General features: G+C 41.4%; 1 protein-coding gene across 1 annotated transcript in view; it reads left to right on the top strand.

Moving 5' to 3' along the window:
- PSTPIP2 (proline-serine-threonine phosphatase interacting protein 2) overlaps nucleotides 1-16,596 on the top strand; it is a 77,728-nt gene that overhangs the window by 44,932 nt on the left and 16,200 nt on the right. The window contains exons 3-5 of the mRNA XM_055417288.2: nucleotides 7,079-7,156; nucleotides 12,665-12,699; nucleotides 14,116-14,222. Coding sequence (XP_055273263.1) covers nucleotides 7,079-7,156; nucleotides 12,665-12,699; nucleotides 14,116-14,222 — 220 coding nt within the window. The remainder of the gene's footprint in view (nucleotides 1-7,078; nucleotides 7,157-12,664; nucleotides 12,700-14,115; nucleotides 14,223-16,596) is intronic.

Raw genomic sequence — 16,596 nt, 5'->3', positions numbered from 1 at the left:
TTAGCAGCTGTAACTGTGGACTAGGGGATCCTAGCCCCAATGCTTTGGGCTCTGGGCTCTTTCCACAAGCTCCTGTACTCCCTCTGTTCTTTTTCAGGGAGAAGTCAACCTATCTTGATTACAGCTCTCCTTCAGGGGTCCTCACTGTGGGCCAGCCATCTCTCAGGATGGGCTTGAGAATGATAGATTGCCAAGGAGGGCGTGACCAGTTCCCTTAGATGTTAGCTTCTCATGGTCAAGTTATAGCCAAATCATTATTACTATATGAGTTTCCTAGGGCTGCTGTAGCAAATTACCACGAATTGGGTGGCTTTAGACAACGGAAATTTATTCTCTCCTAATTCTCAAGGCCAGAAGTCCAAAATCAGGATCTGCAGGCTCATGTGCTCATAAAGGCTCTAGTGGAGAGACTGTCTTTTTCTTAGCTTCTTGTGTTGAATGAATCCTTGGTTTGCAGCCTCTAACTCCAGTCTCTCCTATCGTCACATGTCATTCTTCTCCTGTGTCTTCCTATCATCTTCATATTGAATTAAGTGAAAGTGGAAGTTGCTCAGATGTGTCCAACTCTTTGTGACCCCTTGGACTATACAGTCCTGGGAATTCACCAGGCCAGAATACTGGGGTGGGTAGCCTTTCCCTTTCTCCACGGGATCTTCCCAACCCAGGGATCGAACTCAGGTCTCCTGCATTGCAGGTTGATTCTTTACCAGCTGAGCCACAAGGGAAGCCCTTTTCTGTTATGTATATATTATTTTGTACATTTTTATTATGGCCCTTGTTACATGGGCCTCATAATCAGATGAAAGTACTGGTTTACATTCCCTGCTGTCCCTCACCCTTGCACTCTTCTAGGCAGGCCTCATATTTCGGTCATCTCTACGTTCTCCCAGTGTGATGCCTGGCACATAGTAGATGTTCAGTAAATGACAAATTAATGAGCAGATGAGAGGGAAATTTTGGATAGTTGGTAGGAGGGTGATCTAGATAAAAGCCTACTTATTCGGGTGTGATTTTTGCAAAGGCCTAGTGATTCCTTCATTGGCTGCAGGTCCCTGGACTCCACCGCTTCCCATTTGCAGTGTTTCTCAATCTTGTGGTTGTTCACCTGATTTCATGAACATGAAGTTGTAGTTTCATTTTTATCAAAGCCCTTGTTTTCTTCAAAGAGCACACTGTTATGCCTGTTGGAACTCATTACCGTCATCCTTCAGTATCTGTGGGGGATTTTTCCAGGACCCCCCAAGATCCACAGCTGCTCAAGTCTTGTATAAAATGGTGTACTATTTGCGTATAAACTACGTACATCCTCCTGGATACTTGAAATCATCTCTAGGTTACTTATAATACCTAATCCAATGTAAATGCTCTGCAAGTAGTTGCCAGTATGAGCAAATTCAAGTGTTGCTTTTTGAAACTTTTGGGAATTTTTCCCCCGAATAGTTTTCATCTTCAGTTGGTTGAATCTGTGAATGTGGAATCTGAAGTTGCAGAATCTAAGGTTGTGGAGGGCTGACTATACTTGTCAGATTCTAGGACTCTCCATGGGGATCAGATGCTTGCTGCCTGAGGTGAGTTCAGATTCCTGGTGCCTTAGTGCTAAAAGGAAGGAATTGAGTAAATTCTGCTCCTGGAAACCACAAAAGATCATCAAGAAATCTTCAGGATACAATTCTGCAAAGATAAAATATATGTACTATATATAAATATTTTTAATAAAAATAGCCTTAATTCCTTTTTACATGTAAAAATACTGAATGTTCATTGTAGAGGATCATAAAGAGTCTCATCCTGGTTATTTAATTAATGAAAGAATACTTCAAGTATCTAGGAAGGGAAACAAGCCAAATTCCCAAAACAGGAATGGGCAGCAGGGAAACTGGATCACATTGGTCTTCTCTTCAATGACAGAGGCCAATGGAACAAGTTTAACAGAGTTAAACAGAGTTCTGAGGGAAAGTTTTAGAACATTCTTTACACTAGCAAGGGTATCATTTAAATATAAAGGCCACACCATCATCAAAAAGTCTGCAAATAATAAATGCTGGAGAGAGCGTGCAGAGAAAGCAACTCTCAGACACTGTTGGTGGGAATGTAAATTGGTGCAGTACTATGGAGAACAGTATGGAGGGTCCTTAAAAATCTAAAAATACTATATGAACCAACAACCCCATTCCTGAGCATATATCCAGAAAAGATGAAAACTCTAATTTGAAAAGATACATGCACCCCAGGGTTCATTGCAGCACAATTTACAATAGCCAAGACATGGAAGCAACCTAAATGTCCTTTGACAGATGAATGAATGAAGAATATGTGGTACATACACACAATGGAATTACCACTCAGCCATAAAAAAGAATGAAATAATGCCTTTTGCAGCCACATGGATGGACCTAGAAATTATCACAGTAAGTGAAGTAAGGCAGAGAAAGACGAATATTCTGTGATATCACTAACATGTGGAATCTAAAAATATGATACTAATGAACCTGTTTACAAAATAGAAACAGACTCACAGACATAGAAAACAAACTTAAGGTGACCAAAAGAGAAAGGTGGGGAAAAGGCAGGGAAGAAGATAAATTAGAAGTATGAGGTTAATAGTTATGTATTACTATTTATAGAATAGATAAACAATAGTCACCTCCTACGGAGAAGGCAATGGCAAGCCACTCCAGTACTCTTGCCTAGAAAATCCCATGGACGGAGGAGCCTGGTAGGCTGCAGTCCGTGGGGTCGCTAAGGGTCGGACACGACTGAGCGACTTCACTTTCACTTTTCACTTTCACACATTGGAGAAGGAAATGGCAACCCACTCCAGTGTTCTTGCCTGGAGAATCCCGGGGACGGGGGAGCCTGGTGGGCTTCAGTCTATGGGGTCACACAGAGTCGGACACGACTGAAGTGACTTAGCAGCAGCAGCAGCAGCAGTAGTCACCTCCTATATAGCACAGGGAACTATATTCAGTATCTTGTAATAACCTGTAATGGAAAGGAATCTGCAAAATAATATATAGGTAGATGTATAACTAAATCACTTTGCTGTGTGCCCGAAACTGACACAACATGGTAGATCATCTGTGAGTCAATAAAAAATAATAATTTAAAATATGAAGGCCATAGGTTCAGTTCAGTTCAGTTCAGTCACTCAGTCGTGTCCGACTCTTTGCGACCCCGTGAATCACAGCACGCCAGACCTCCCTGTCCATCACCAAATGGCCTCAAATATGAAAGAACTCAGGAAATATTGATGCCCTCCCTTCTGAGCCATTTTGGTAAAAGATCATGAATTGATGAAATCAGCCAACCAATAAATGAACCAGAATACAAATCTTAGGGATGGAAAAGCTATGGTAACAGGACTGGTAGTGAGCATCACGTCCATTTTAATAGAGTTAAGACTAAACAACTAGGAGAATTATGATTGGAGAACAGTGTATGTTATAGATGCAAATGAAGTAAAAATAGTGTAAAATTATTGAGGAGGAGATAGAGGTGCGATGGTGCTAATCCTTTCACCATGGGCTGTCAAGTGTCTGAAACTAAGACTGAAATAGGTCATTAAAACATTGTAATGTCTCAGTCCCCTTAATTGCTTCCATAAACTCCTTTTTAACTTTGGAAGGGTCTTTGAGGAATTAATTTTTCCTGTGCTAGAGAAACAATCGTTTGAAATTCAGCAATTCCTTCAGCTTCCTTTCAGTTTCCTTTTCTTCTGTGAAATTTAGCTAAAATTAGGCTTAATACTTTATTTTTATATTATTTATTTTTAAAATTTTTGCTGTGCTGGGTCTTTGTGGTGGTGCATGGGCTTTTTCCTAGTTGCAGTGTGCGCGGGCGTCTCCTGTGGTAGAGCACAGGCTCTAGCACGCGCGGGCTCAGTAATTATGGTCTGCAGCCCCTCTAGTTGAGGCATGTGGGTTCCATAGTCATGGCACGTGGGCATGTTGCCCCGCAGCATGTGGGATCTTAGTTCCCTGAGCAGGGATTTTACTCATATCCCCTGCATCGGAAGGCAAATTCTTAACCACTGGACCACCACGGAAGTCCCAGTACTTTATTTTTAAATAGCGTATAGAATATAGCTTTTAGAATTGATGCTTTTGAACTGCAATGTTGGAGAAGACTCTTAAGAGTCCCTTGGACTACAAGGAGATCCAATCAGTCAATCCTAAAGGAAATCAGTCCTGAATATTCATTGGAAGGACTGATGTTGAAGCTGAAACTCCAATACTTTGGGCACCTGATGGGAAGAACTGACTCATTGGAAAAGACCCTGATGCTGGGAAAGATTGAAGGCAGGAGGAGAAGGGGATGACAGAGGATGAGATGATTGGATGGCATCACTCAGTGGACTTAGTGGACTCAATGGATTTGAGTTTGAGTAAGCTCTGGGAGTTGGTGATGGACAGGGAAGCCTGGTATGCTGCAGTCCATGGGGTTGCAAAGAGTTGGATAAGACTGAGCAACTGAACTGAACTGATAGAATGTAGTCTCATTCTTTTAAAATTACTTATGCCTGTCTGTCCACCCATCCTGCCTGCATATCTGTGTAAAGGAATGCCTGTTACAATCATCACTGGATGTTAATACTAATTATTTTTAATTGGTGAAATTTTGGACAGTTTGTTGTTTTTGTCTTTGTGAACAATGAGCATGTATCATTTTAATAAAGTGGATAAGGTTATTATTTATAAAAGACAGATGAGAGTGGAAGAAATTATATAGCATGTAAGAATAAAAATTGATATGCATAATATATGAAGAACTTCTACAAAATAATAGGAAAAAGGTAAAATGTTCAGTGAAAAAATTGGGGTGATATACCTATGTAACTCATAAAATAACGTATAGAAATAAATATATAAAATGCATAATCACACTGAAATCAAGGAGAAGTAAATTTAAATGAGAGCTTTTTGTTAAACCTCTCTTACTAAAGACTAGTGAGGACTGATAATATTCAGTGTTGGGGAGGGTTTCTGGGAATGGGAGCTCTTGCACAGTTTTGCTGCTGCTGCTGCTAAGTCGCTTCAGTCGTGTCCGACTCTGTGAGACCCCATAGACGGCAGCCCACCAGGCTCTGCCGTCCCTGGGATTCTCCAGGCAAGAACACTGGAGTGGGTTGCCATTTCCTTTTCCAATGCATGAAAGTGAAAAGTGAAAGTGAAGTCACTCAGTCTTGTCCGACTCTTAGCGACCCCATGGACTGCAGCCTACCAGGCTCCTCCATCCATGGGGATTTTCCAGGCAAGAGTACTGGAGTGGGTTGCCATTGCCTTCTCCGTGCACAGTTTTGGTGAAAATATAAATCGAGAAGGCTCTTTTGCAGGGCAATTCGACAGTTTTCCAACATTTAAAAGATATATTCTTCTGATCTAGTAAATCCACTTTCTCAGAAGTCCTAGCTTAGATAAACATTCTCAGAGATGCCCATGAATATCTGCCTAAGGATGTTCATTAAACTCTTCTTGGCAGTAGTGAAAAACAAAGCAATTAGGGTGACCCTGACTGTGGAAAACTCCTAATTATGAACATGGTAGTTGGTGTGTACTGATAAAGATCTATATGCCAGATTCTATTACTAGGTGAAAAACAGAACAGCAAATAATAGAATGATCTGTTATGTAACTATAAAAAGTTGTGTATTTGTGAGATATGACTGTGGAAATGCAGAGAAAGGACTGGGAGGATATATACCAGTCTTAGCAGTGGCTCCTCCCAGGGAGGGGCGTGGGGTTGGGGGAGAGTCAAGGGAGACGTTTGTGTTTTATTTCATATGACTTTGTGTTGTTTGAATCTTTTGCCGTGAGAATGTATTCATATTATACTTTAAAAAAATTTTTAACTGGGGTATATGAACCTAAAGGTCCATAACTTGATAGTAGGATTTAGATAAAACTGGGGCTGGGGCACAAAGTAGAAATGGTGACAGTGGCTGTGGGGAGCAGGAAAGGGGATAGACAGACCCATAAACCACACCAATAACAATGTTCCTGTGAGACATGCTGACTGCAGGGTTTCTGTTGTGAAATTCTCATCTCTTTGGTACAGTTTAGCTACATATTTGAATTAACCGTGAACAGAGAACTCTAAGGGCTTCCCTTGTGGCTCAGCTGGTAAAGAATCTGCCCACAATGTGGGAGACCTAGGTTCGATTCCTGGTTTGGGAAAATCCCCTGGAGAAGGGAAAGGCTACCTACTCGAGTATTCTGGCCTTGAGAATCCCATGAACTGTATAGCCTGTGTGGCCACAAAGAGTCGGACACATCTGGGCAACTTTCACAACATATGATGTCCTTCAGTAGGTGAACAAATAAACAAACTGTAGTACAGCCATACAATGGAATATCATTCATCAATAAGAAGAAATGGGCTATCCAGCCACAAAAGGACATGGGAGAATCTTAAAAGCATATTGCTAAATAAAAGAAGTCAGTCTGAAAAAACTACATACCATATGATTCCAACTATGTGACATTCTGGAAAAAGCAGAACTATGGAGACAATAAAAAGGAGAACTCTGTGGGGCTTCCCTGGTGGCTCAGTCAGAAAGGAACCTGCCTGCAATGCAGGAGACCTCTCAGGTTGGTAAAAGGATGCTCGTAGAGAAGATGGGAGGGGTGGGCCTAAGGAGTGCAGCATTTGATGGAAATATCTTTTACTCCACTTAAAATGTATGTATTTCATATCTGTATACATTCGTGTAGACTATAAACATATATATATATATGTATATACATCTTCTTGGATCATAGTTTTGAAAATTATTCTGTAATGTGGTTAACCCATGCTGATCAAGCGACCGTGCTTGGTTTGGCCTTAATTATTCATGGTATAGACTTTTTTCTGGCGAAGAACACCATGGAGATGGAGGTCGCTGGTCTTTTACAATTCTTCCTGGCTCTCTAGTAGGAGTTTCACATTTTAGAGAATTGTGAGCTTCTATGTCAAAGGAAAACATTGGGAGATATTTAAAGTATTAATAGTTTCATAAGCCTTCAAAGAAGGTGCCATGTGTCATAAATAAGAATCAGCCCTGAGAAGGACTCAGAACTCTCTCTCCTGTTCTCCTTAGGGCATCAATTGAAGAGAGATATGGCAAAGATCTGCTCAGCCTCGCTAGGAAGAAGCCATGTGGACAGTCTGAGACCAAGTAGGTGCCATGTTTCTTTCTGGTTTCCAGGTTGTCTGATACCACTCAGGAGCCCTGTCACTTCATCAGACAGACCTGGCCAGTAGGGTGAAATGTGTTGGGTGAAAAAAATGTGAATTTTTTTTCTTATTTCTAGCTGTGAAAAATAGAAATACAGAAAGAAATCTAAAATGAACGATGAAGCCATAACTCATTATTAATATTTTCTAAATTTTCCTTGCAGTCCTTTTCTGTGTATACTTTTTATAGGTAGAATTATGCATAATTTTATGCTAGAAATTCAGTAGAGTGTATTATTGTTTTATGTATATATTTGATTATGTGTATATATTATATGAAACACATAGTTTGTAATAGTTATGGGAGACTGTCTTTGCATCATTTCATAGTTGTCACCATTGATGTGAGGATTCTGTACCTCGACTACTCATTCTTCATTGAAAACTCTGAGGATACAGAGATGTCCAGACATGGTGCCTACTTTGGGAACACAGTCCCTCATGTGCAAGGCTGACTTGGGCAATCGTGTGGGATTGCAAATGTAGATAGGCTTCAGAACTGGTTTAATACTTCTTGTGCTATGTGCTCTGTCACCAGTCATGTCTGACTCTGTGTGACCCCAAGGACTGTAGCCTGCCAGGCTCCTCTGTCCGTGGGATTCTCCAGGCAAGAATACTGGAGTAGGTAGCCCTTTTCTTCTCCAGGGGATCCTCCCGACTCAGGGATCGAACCCGCATTTCCTTCATTACCAGGAGGATTCTTACCCTTTGCTGTTACTATTTGAAATTCTTAGTGATTTATAAACAAAGAGTGGAATTTATAAACACAACATAAAACACAACATAAAAACAACAATTTATAAACATTGTTGTTTTGCAGTGGGCCTCCCAAATTATGTAGCCAGTCCTATGCACATGGAAATTTCTAGATTCCTTCCGTAACATGGCACACTGAGGGAGACTTGGGGGAAGTAGTTTAGGTAGACCTTGGCAGATCTCTGCCTATGTAATCGTACCTCAGGCTGTCGTGCATTCTGCTTTGTGCTATAGGCAGCGGCAGACCTGCCCTGAGGTCTGTGTCCGCTCAGAGGCAGTAGTGGGAGCAGACAAGACATTGCCCTTCCCTTTCTCTTCTCTTGATCCTAAGACACATACACCCACACCCGCACACCCACTCATCCCAGTTTGAAAAGTACTGGATTACTGAGGAGGAGGAAAACACTGGGAGATATTTAAAGTATTAATAGTTATGTAAGCCTTAAAAAGGGGCTGCTGCATCTGTGGCTCAGTGGTAAAGAATCTGCCTGCCTATGCAGGAGACTCTGGTTCGATCCCTGGGTCAGGAAGATCCCCTGGAGAAGGAAAGGGCAACCCATTCCAGTATTCGTGCCTGGAGAATCCCGTGGACAGAGAAACCTGGCTAGCTACAGTCCATGGGGTCACAAAGAGTCGGACCCAACTGAGCGCTTGAGCACGCTTCAAGCCTTAAAAACACATTCCCCTCAGACATAGGACATTAGTACATGGAGAATTTACTTGTTGATTATATTATTTATATTTCTGATGTTTTAAATGTAAAAATACACTGAAAAGCAAAAGGGCAAACATAATGAATGGCTGTGAATCCATCACTTAAATTTAACAATTATTCATACTCATCATGTTTTCTTAATGTAATTTTTTATGAATTTAAATCTGGACTCAACTAGATTTTACTAAGTATTTCTCCAAGTTTTCCTAGTAATGAGCCATATTTATAGATGAAACTCTGAGTTCTAGCGTTGGTCATTGTCACAGAGATGTCACTGTTTCTAGGCTCTTTCAGGGGACAGATTTTACTTTGTTGTTTATTTATCTATTTGGCTGTCTTGGGTTTTAGTTGCAGCCAGCAGACTCCCTAGTCATGCTGCATGACTTAGTTGCTCCCCAGTATGTGGGATCTTCGTTCCCCAGCCAGGGGTCGAACCCGTGACCCCTGCATTGCAAGACATATGCTTAACCGCTGGATTACCGGGGAAGTCCCAGGGGACAGATTTTAAACGCTTGAATTCATATTGATATCTCTAATTCCAATTTATTTTATAATTCACTTCTTTTATTTTATATTTATTTCCTCTTACATAGAAAATCTTGGTTCCTGACGATATTAACATAATTATTGGCTTTCTATGACAGTATATATTAAAATGTTTCAAAATGATATTAATACAACTACTAACAATGAAACTTCTGAATGAAACATTTCTTTACAGTGCATTTTGCAGTTCCTCTTGCAGTTCCTCTTGACCTTGTATACCACTGAGAATATTGTTTTCTAAGGTCTTAAAATACTTAAAATACTATTTTCTCTGTGTGATTATGTAAGCAGTTTCATATACAGTTAAGTTTATTTGTTTGTTTTAAATGTTAAGGATTATTTTTTTCTTGCTTGATTTAGCTGCATGTTTTTGAATATGTAAAACATTTCTATATTCACATGTCAGACCTACATAGTATTCGGTAAGTTTCATTGTCATTCAAGGACAGTTTCTGTAGTTTCAAGGAAGATTAGTGGGTCAGTGGATCTTTCTTTTCATAAAGAAAGCATAAGTCATTTGGAAAGATATCCAAAAAGTTTTTAGGTGATATGAGGGAAAATAGCCATGCTCTCTCACATACTATCGCTTGGAAAATATATTTAGCAGAATGAGTCTGATGCAAAGTGGTATTTCTTATATTCTTGCATGTTTGATTTATAACTTGGTAAATTTTTCAAGAGACTCTAGCACCAATCTCTTCTGTGAAAACAGCTCGTCAGTTTTCCTTCTAAGAATTTCTCAGAGAGGAAGGTGAATAGGATATGAGACCTGCGGACTATGTTTCCAAGGTTGAAGTGAAAGGCCATTCAGGTGCTTCTGGTTTTGTCACCTCCAGGATGCTCTTTAGGAAGATGCCCTCAATGAACGTGCACGACTTTGCTTGTTCAGGGCCTAAGTAGGATTTTTTCCACCTGATCGACCACTTTGAGAGACTTCGTAGCTTCTGGTGGGCCCTTTTAGGGTTTAAGGCCGAAGTGTTTGTAAGAGTGGCATGATATTTTCTCTTCCCACAGTTAAGGGAAACACCCGGGAGGAGGGGGCAGGGACGTTGTGAGAACACCATCCCCAGGGTTCACATTCGATCCTCGGATTGTAGTCACCATCTTCATTGCGGGGAGCAGCGATGAAGTGATGTTGTGGGACAACAAAGCTGATGACAAACTAAAGAGAGTTTGGGCTGCTCTTTTAGTGGCCTTTTAACCAGTCTCTTAGGGTGGGGAAAATTTTTAGACTCCGAACAGACTTCCTCTCTATCACTTTCCAGCTCCACAGCTCATTATGGGGAAAGACTTCTAATTCTATCTGAGGCCAAGACCAGCTTTCTCTCTCACTAATTCCAGTCATTAGTCTGCTCTTGAGTGAGGCTCATGCATCTTACTGGACCAGTTGTCTGTCTGTTTAGATATGGACACTTTCTAGTGCTTTTTCCTTGAGAAATTGTATCATCAGGCAGGGAAAGTGTACAGAGACGTGCAGTTAATGTTTTTCTGCTTGATGTGCTGGTAATAATTGGGAATGTTCATATGAGAAAAGGCAGGGAGAAATAAGGACTCTTTGTTTGAGGATAAATAAACAGAATGGGAAGAATGAGGTGTAGTTAAAAGAAGGGGCCAAAAAAAAAAGAAGAAGAAGAGGAGGCCAGCTGAAAGATACAAGGCTTTTTAGTTTATAAAATAGCAGAACTTGCCACCTACATGGATACGTATAGATTACAATCCATGATCCTACGCTGTTGTGGCTAGGGGCTGGGGCCGTGACTTCACTTAGTCCCATTTCTTCTTGAGTGGCTGGAGTGATCCCAGTTGAGGTCTGCCTTCGTGAGGGCGGCGATGAGCAAGAGAATCCCGAGAGCCACGTCACCTCAAAAGGAAGCTTGTTAAGGAAGTGCAGGATGGGAAGAGCTAAAGCCACGGGCAAGGGGAGCTGTAGGGGAGGAGGAGCCGTGGGTTATGAGGGAGAGAAGGGAGGCGATTGAGAGAAGGTATGAAAAATGAGTCATGGTCTGCTCCACGGAAATTGTGAAGTAAGAAACGTGTCTTGCTTGAAGCTGCTAAATTTGTGGTAGTTTGTTCTGGGATAGAACACTGTGTTCATGACTGTCTCTTCCGTGAAGACTCTTAAGTCTGTGACGATGTCTGTCGTGTACCACTGAATCACCAACATCTGACACCAGACCTGGCCCATCGTTTATGTGCAGTAAGCATGTGAGGACTGAAGAACGGATGAAAAAGGTGATTGGGAATCATAGTTTGAATCCCTCTTTTATTGGCTTTTATCCATATTTTGGGCTGGAGGAATCACAAGCTGGAATCAAGATTGCTGGGAGAAATATCAACAGCCTCAGACGTGCAGATGATACCATGGCAGAAAGTGAAGAGGAATTAAACAGCCTCTTGATGGGAGTGAAAGGGGAGAGTGAAAAAACTGGCTTGAAACTCAACATTCAAAAAACTAAGATCATGGCATCTGGTCCCATTATTTCATGGCAAATAGAAGGGGAAAAAGTGGAAGCAGTGACAGATTTTATTTCACCATGGACGGTGATGAGGCCATGAACTTAGAAGACGCTTGTTCCTTGGAAAGCTATGACAAACTGAGACAGTGTATTTAAAAGCAGGGACATCACTTTGCCGACAAAGGTCTTTCTAGTGAAAGCTATGGTTTTTCCAGTAGTCATGTATGGATGTGAGAGTTGCAGCATAAAGAATGCTGAAGAATTGATGCTTTCAAACTGTGGTGCTGGAGAAGACTCTTGAGAGTTGCAAGGAGATCAAACCAGTCAATCCTAAAGGAAATAAACCCTGAATATTCATTGGAAGGACTGATGCTGAAACTCCAATACTTTGGCCACCTGATGCAAAGAGCCAGCTCATTGGCAAAGACCCTAGTGCTGGGAAAGATTGAAGCAAATGGAGAAGAGGGCGACAGAGGATAAGATGGTTAGATAGCTTCACCAACTCAATGGATGTGAATCTGAGCAAACTCTGGAAGATAGTGAAAGACAGGGAAGCCTGGTGTGCTGCAGCCCATGGGGTTGCAAAGAGTCGGACATGATTTAGCAACTGAACAACAAAAACAACATCTGTATTTCTAATTATCGTACTTTAAAGAATAATTTGTATCCTTATGAGAAATGGATCATAACTCCTATATTATCCTTGGAGAAAATGAGGCATAAAGAATTTTGGCACCTGGCTCCACCCAAATGGACAGTAAAGCATTTATGATGCTTGAACCTGGGACTGAGGGGCAGTAGAGAGGTAACTGGACTGAAGAAGCATTGATCTTTTGTTGTCTTCTCAAGCTCATGGGTGAAGGTTAGATCACAGGCTATCAGGATGTGGGCTGGGAGAAACATGCAGTGGCATTATAATAAGGTTATAAGCCAATTTCCAGAACTGAAGCTACACATGTGCTTTTATTTTTTTTAGCACCCTGAAGCGAGCCCTTGAAGTCTTCAAGCAGCGTAAGTGATTCCTTAAAAATGCATTTGCTGTCCTTGGCGAGCTCTGTGTTTGTCATCACAGCTGCATTTTAACTTGAACAGCTCATACTGGTTAAAAAAAAATAGAGCACCTCCTAAGGTGAGGAATAGCCCTTCAGAGTTGAAATGAGCTGGAGAACTGTCTACACCTGCACTTCGTGATGTGTATTTGACTCATTTCAGGCAGTGGTTCTCACGCTGGGAACCCAGGGTGAGGCTCTGGCACTGGTCTTCAGGGGGTCCTGTCCATTTCTAGCATTCCCTGGGCCTGTGACTCAGAGTTTAAGACCTTTAAATTTTCTGTTCTTAGTGCCTCCAAGCTAAAGACTTTAACATGGCACAGTGTGTGCTTAACATGTTTCTGTGGCTAGTTGAGTGGTGCTAGATATCTTTCCATTTCATTTCATATATATCTGCCGCACTCTTGTACTTAAGTTTTTATTCTACAAAATGCCGCATTTCCTCTCGAAAAGTGGTAAATTTCCCCCCACCCACAGTACTGTTTTTTCCCATGCTTGCCAATACCAAAAATGTTCGAACTTTAACAATTTTTTCCAAACTGAAGGATAAAAAGTGATATATTTCTGGATTTTAAAAATTTTGTGTTTTTTTTTTATTCAGTAGTTTTAAGGCTGAATATGTTTGCAAATGTTTACTGGCCATTTGGCCAATCTTTTTAAAAATTTCATGCTCTTTAGCCATTTTAAAACCCTAGAATATATAAATTTATTTTGATTTGAAGCTCTTTTAATAGAGCTATTTACTCTGTTGCATAAATTGCAATTTTTTTTCTAGTTTTTTGTGTCTCTTCTAACCTTATTCCCAGTTATTTTGACACACACAAGTTTAAAATTTTTTCTTAGGTCATATCTGTCAATCTTTCTATCTTTAATGCCATCTATAATTTATATCCTTGGAACAAGAAAAATAAAAATTTCAGTTCTTCTATTAGAAAGGTAAGTCATGCTCTTTACAAAGATCTCAGAAAATAAAGGGAAAAATACCAAGTATCATTCTATCCAGAGAGAAATTTCTTATAGGCTCATGAGATGTTAGAGATGGGAAGAACCTTAGAGTCATGTAATGAGAAATAGGATTGAGTTTGAAATTGTAGTGGGTTTAGTGATGTGTGCTAGCATGCAAGCTCCATGGGCTTCTCCCCTGCTTTGGAGAAGCCTTCTCCCCTGCCCTGGGCATACACTAGGTTAGTGCAGCTAGTGGTGGGAAGCTGAACTAAAGGTTTGCTGGCTTGGTTGTAGTGGTCAGGGCAATGCTGGGTGTGTGGAGGGGCTTAATAAATGTGCCCAAGAATTCTGTATATATTTTAACTTTTTATTTGGTTTCTTTGATTTTAATTCAGACATGTAGGGTTTTTTTTTTTTTTAATTCTTTTTGCAGAAGTAGACAGTGTGGCACAAAGTCACATTCACCTTGCACAGACTCTAAGGGAAGAAGCCAGGAAGATGGAAGAATTCAGGGAAAAGCAAAAGTCACAACAAAAAAAGGTTAGATTCATGTATTGCCTGGTTTATGTGGTTGGGTTGGGTTTACGTGTTGTATCTTACATGTATTAAGAGGTTGCCTTTCTTCCAGCAGAAAACTCCAGGCTTGTTTTCTCACTGAACTCCTTAGCTCAGCTCCCAATCTCAAGCGTGCACTCGTCTCATAACCTATGAGATTATTTATTGGGAACCATGTGGGCACTCAGTCTAAACAGGGATGCCTCTGTGCCCATTTACATGCTAGGGCAGTTCTTTTTTAACTTGTTGCAAGAATCAGAGGTCCAGCTTGCTTTCCTGTTCTTTTTCTATCTGCTGCCACTGTTTAAACTATGACTGAAAGGGGAAGCCCTGTTTTCATAAGGGCCTAGCGCATCCAAGGTGGTGGGATTTCAGTTCACATTCCTCCTCCTGGTTAAGGCAATACGGGTGGGTAAGAAATGGAGGGGACTCAGTTCTCCCTGGAGACCAGAATGTAGTCCAACCGCCCTATTTTACAAATAGGGATACAGAGGTCCTGGGAAATTCAAGTCCTTTTGACTTCAAAATGGATGTTATACAGGCTCTTTTTCCTTGATAGGATATATGCTGGGCAGTTATGTGGCAGGAGGTGGGAGTGAACAAGAGTTAATAAAATTGGCAAACATTTAGGAAGTTACAAGGATCAAGACAAGAAGTGCAGATTTATAGTAAAGTGTTCCTTAGACTAGCCCAGGCTCTGTTCGGTCTCCCTTCTGCTTTGGTCCTGAAAGATTTAATCTTTTTGGCTGTGCTGAGTCTTTGGTGCTGCACGGGCTTTTCATGGCAGTGGCTTCTCTCGCTGTGGAGCGTAGGTTCTAGGGCCCACAAGCTTCAGTAGTTACAGCTTGAGGGCTCTAGAGCACAGCCTCAGGAGTTGGAGTGCATGGGCTTAGTTGCTCCAAGGCACGTGGAATCTTCCCAGACCAGGTATCGAACCTGTGTCCCTGCATAGGCAGGCAGATTCTTATCCACTGTGCCACCAAGGAAGTCCCCACAGAACTTTTCCTTAATATCTGGTCTCCAAGGTTGGCATGAACTTCATGTGAGAGAGAAACTCTTCCCTATGTAGCATCTGAACACGCCCACCCAGGTCTCTCCAGGCAGCTCTGCATGGATTTCTTGGCGATCACTCTCCATCCTGGCCCTTTACTGTCTGGAAGTCAGTGTCTGCAGGGTGTGTATTCAGTTAACAGCTGAGTTTACCCATGCCTCAATCCCAGCAACTTTGCCTGTGGTTCTAAATCAGAATCTGATTCTAACCTCCCTTGTGGCCACTTGACATTTGGAGTGGGTGGAGGCGTCTTAAGAGCCTGACTACCTTCCATTACTACTACTGCTGTCATTTCATAAGCTGCCCTGACAGCTGTGCCTCTTCTTGGAAGGAAGGGCAGAAACTGACAATTAAGGAACACCATGTCGGGTGTTTTCAGACAAATTCATGTATTGGGTTTGAAGGGCACATCTGGCCCAAAGTATATGTGTATTACACCCATCTGTCTATTGGATGGTCAGACTCTTTTTGTCTGCCATTGCAAACCCTGCCTGTTCTCCAAAGGGTTTACAGTTTTTCAGCCTTCGACAGCCAGGGTCTGTGCACACATGATTTCCACTAAGAGAAGAAGAGGCTCGTTTCCTCGCAGTCTTAAGTGCCCTTGGTTTCAGGGAGAGTTTTGTTAATTTTGCAAGGCTTCTGAAACTTCCCTTTCTAGTAAGTTACAAAGACCAAGTTCTCGCAGCTGGAACTATTTTGAATTCTCTTAAGCAACGGCGGAGCCTGGGCTCATTCCACTGCTGTCATCAAAGTTCCCCACGCTGTGTGCTCTCGACAGCAGGAAAACAGCTTCTGAGCTTCCTTTGCCAAGTCCAAAGTTTATTCATAAATTTACAGTTACTTGTATCACAGTGAACTATAGGTTGTTCCACTTCTGTATTTAGATACTTTAAAAAAAAACATAAACTTGTGGAGAAAATGTGTCAATGTTAACTTCTCATTTTCACTGGTCAAACCCTGCACACGTTGGTGTCTCACTTCATGGAAATTAAGTCATTTCCATTTATCAAGGAAATCCATCAGTTGGTTTCTTTTAGTGAATTGGGGAAGGGGAGGTATGGCTGGTAGAACTTTTCAGTGAACTAGCTTATAGAACTAGGAGAAGGCAATGGCACCCCACTCCAGTACTCTTGCCTGGAAAATCCCATGGATGGAGGAGCCTGGTAGGCTGTAGTCTATGGGGTCGCAAAGAGTTGGACATGACTGAGCAACTTCACTTTCACTTTTCACTTTCATGCTTTGGAGAAGGAAATGGCAACCCACTCCAGTGTTCTTGCCTGGAGAATCCCAGGGATGGGAGAGCCTGGT

The sequence above is a fragment of the Moschus berezovskii genome, chromosome 28 (assembly GCF_049115385.1).
Source record: "Moschus berezovskii isolate FMDL1 chromosome 28, NW_MosBer_1.0, whole genome shotgun sequence".
Lineage (NCBI taxonomy): Eukaryota > Metazoa > Chordata > Mammalia > Artiodactyla > Moschidae > Moschus > Moschus berezovskii.
Note: the sequence above shows the minus strand (reverse complement) of the source record. Positions and strands in the feature narration are given on the sequence as shown.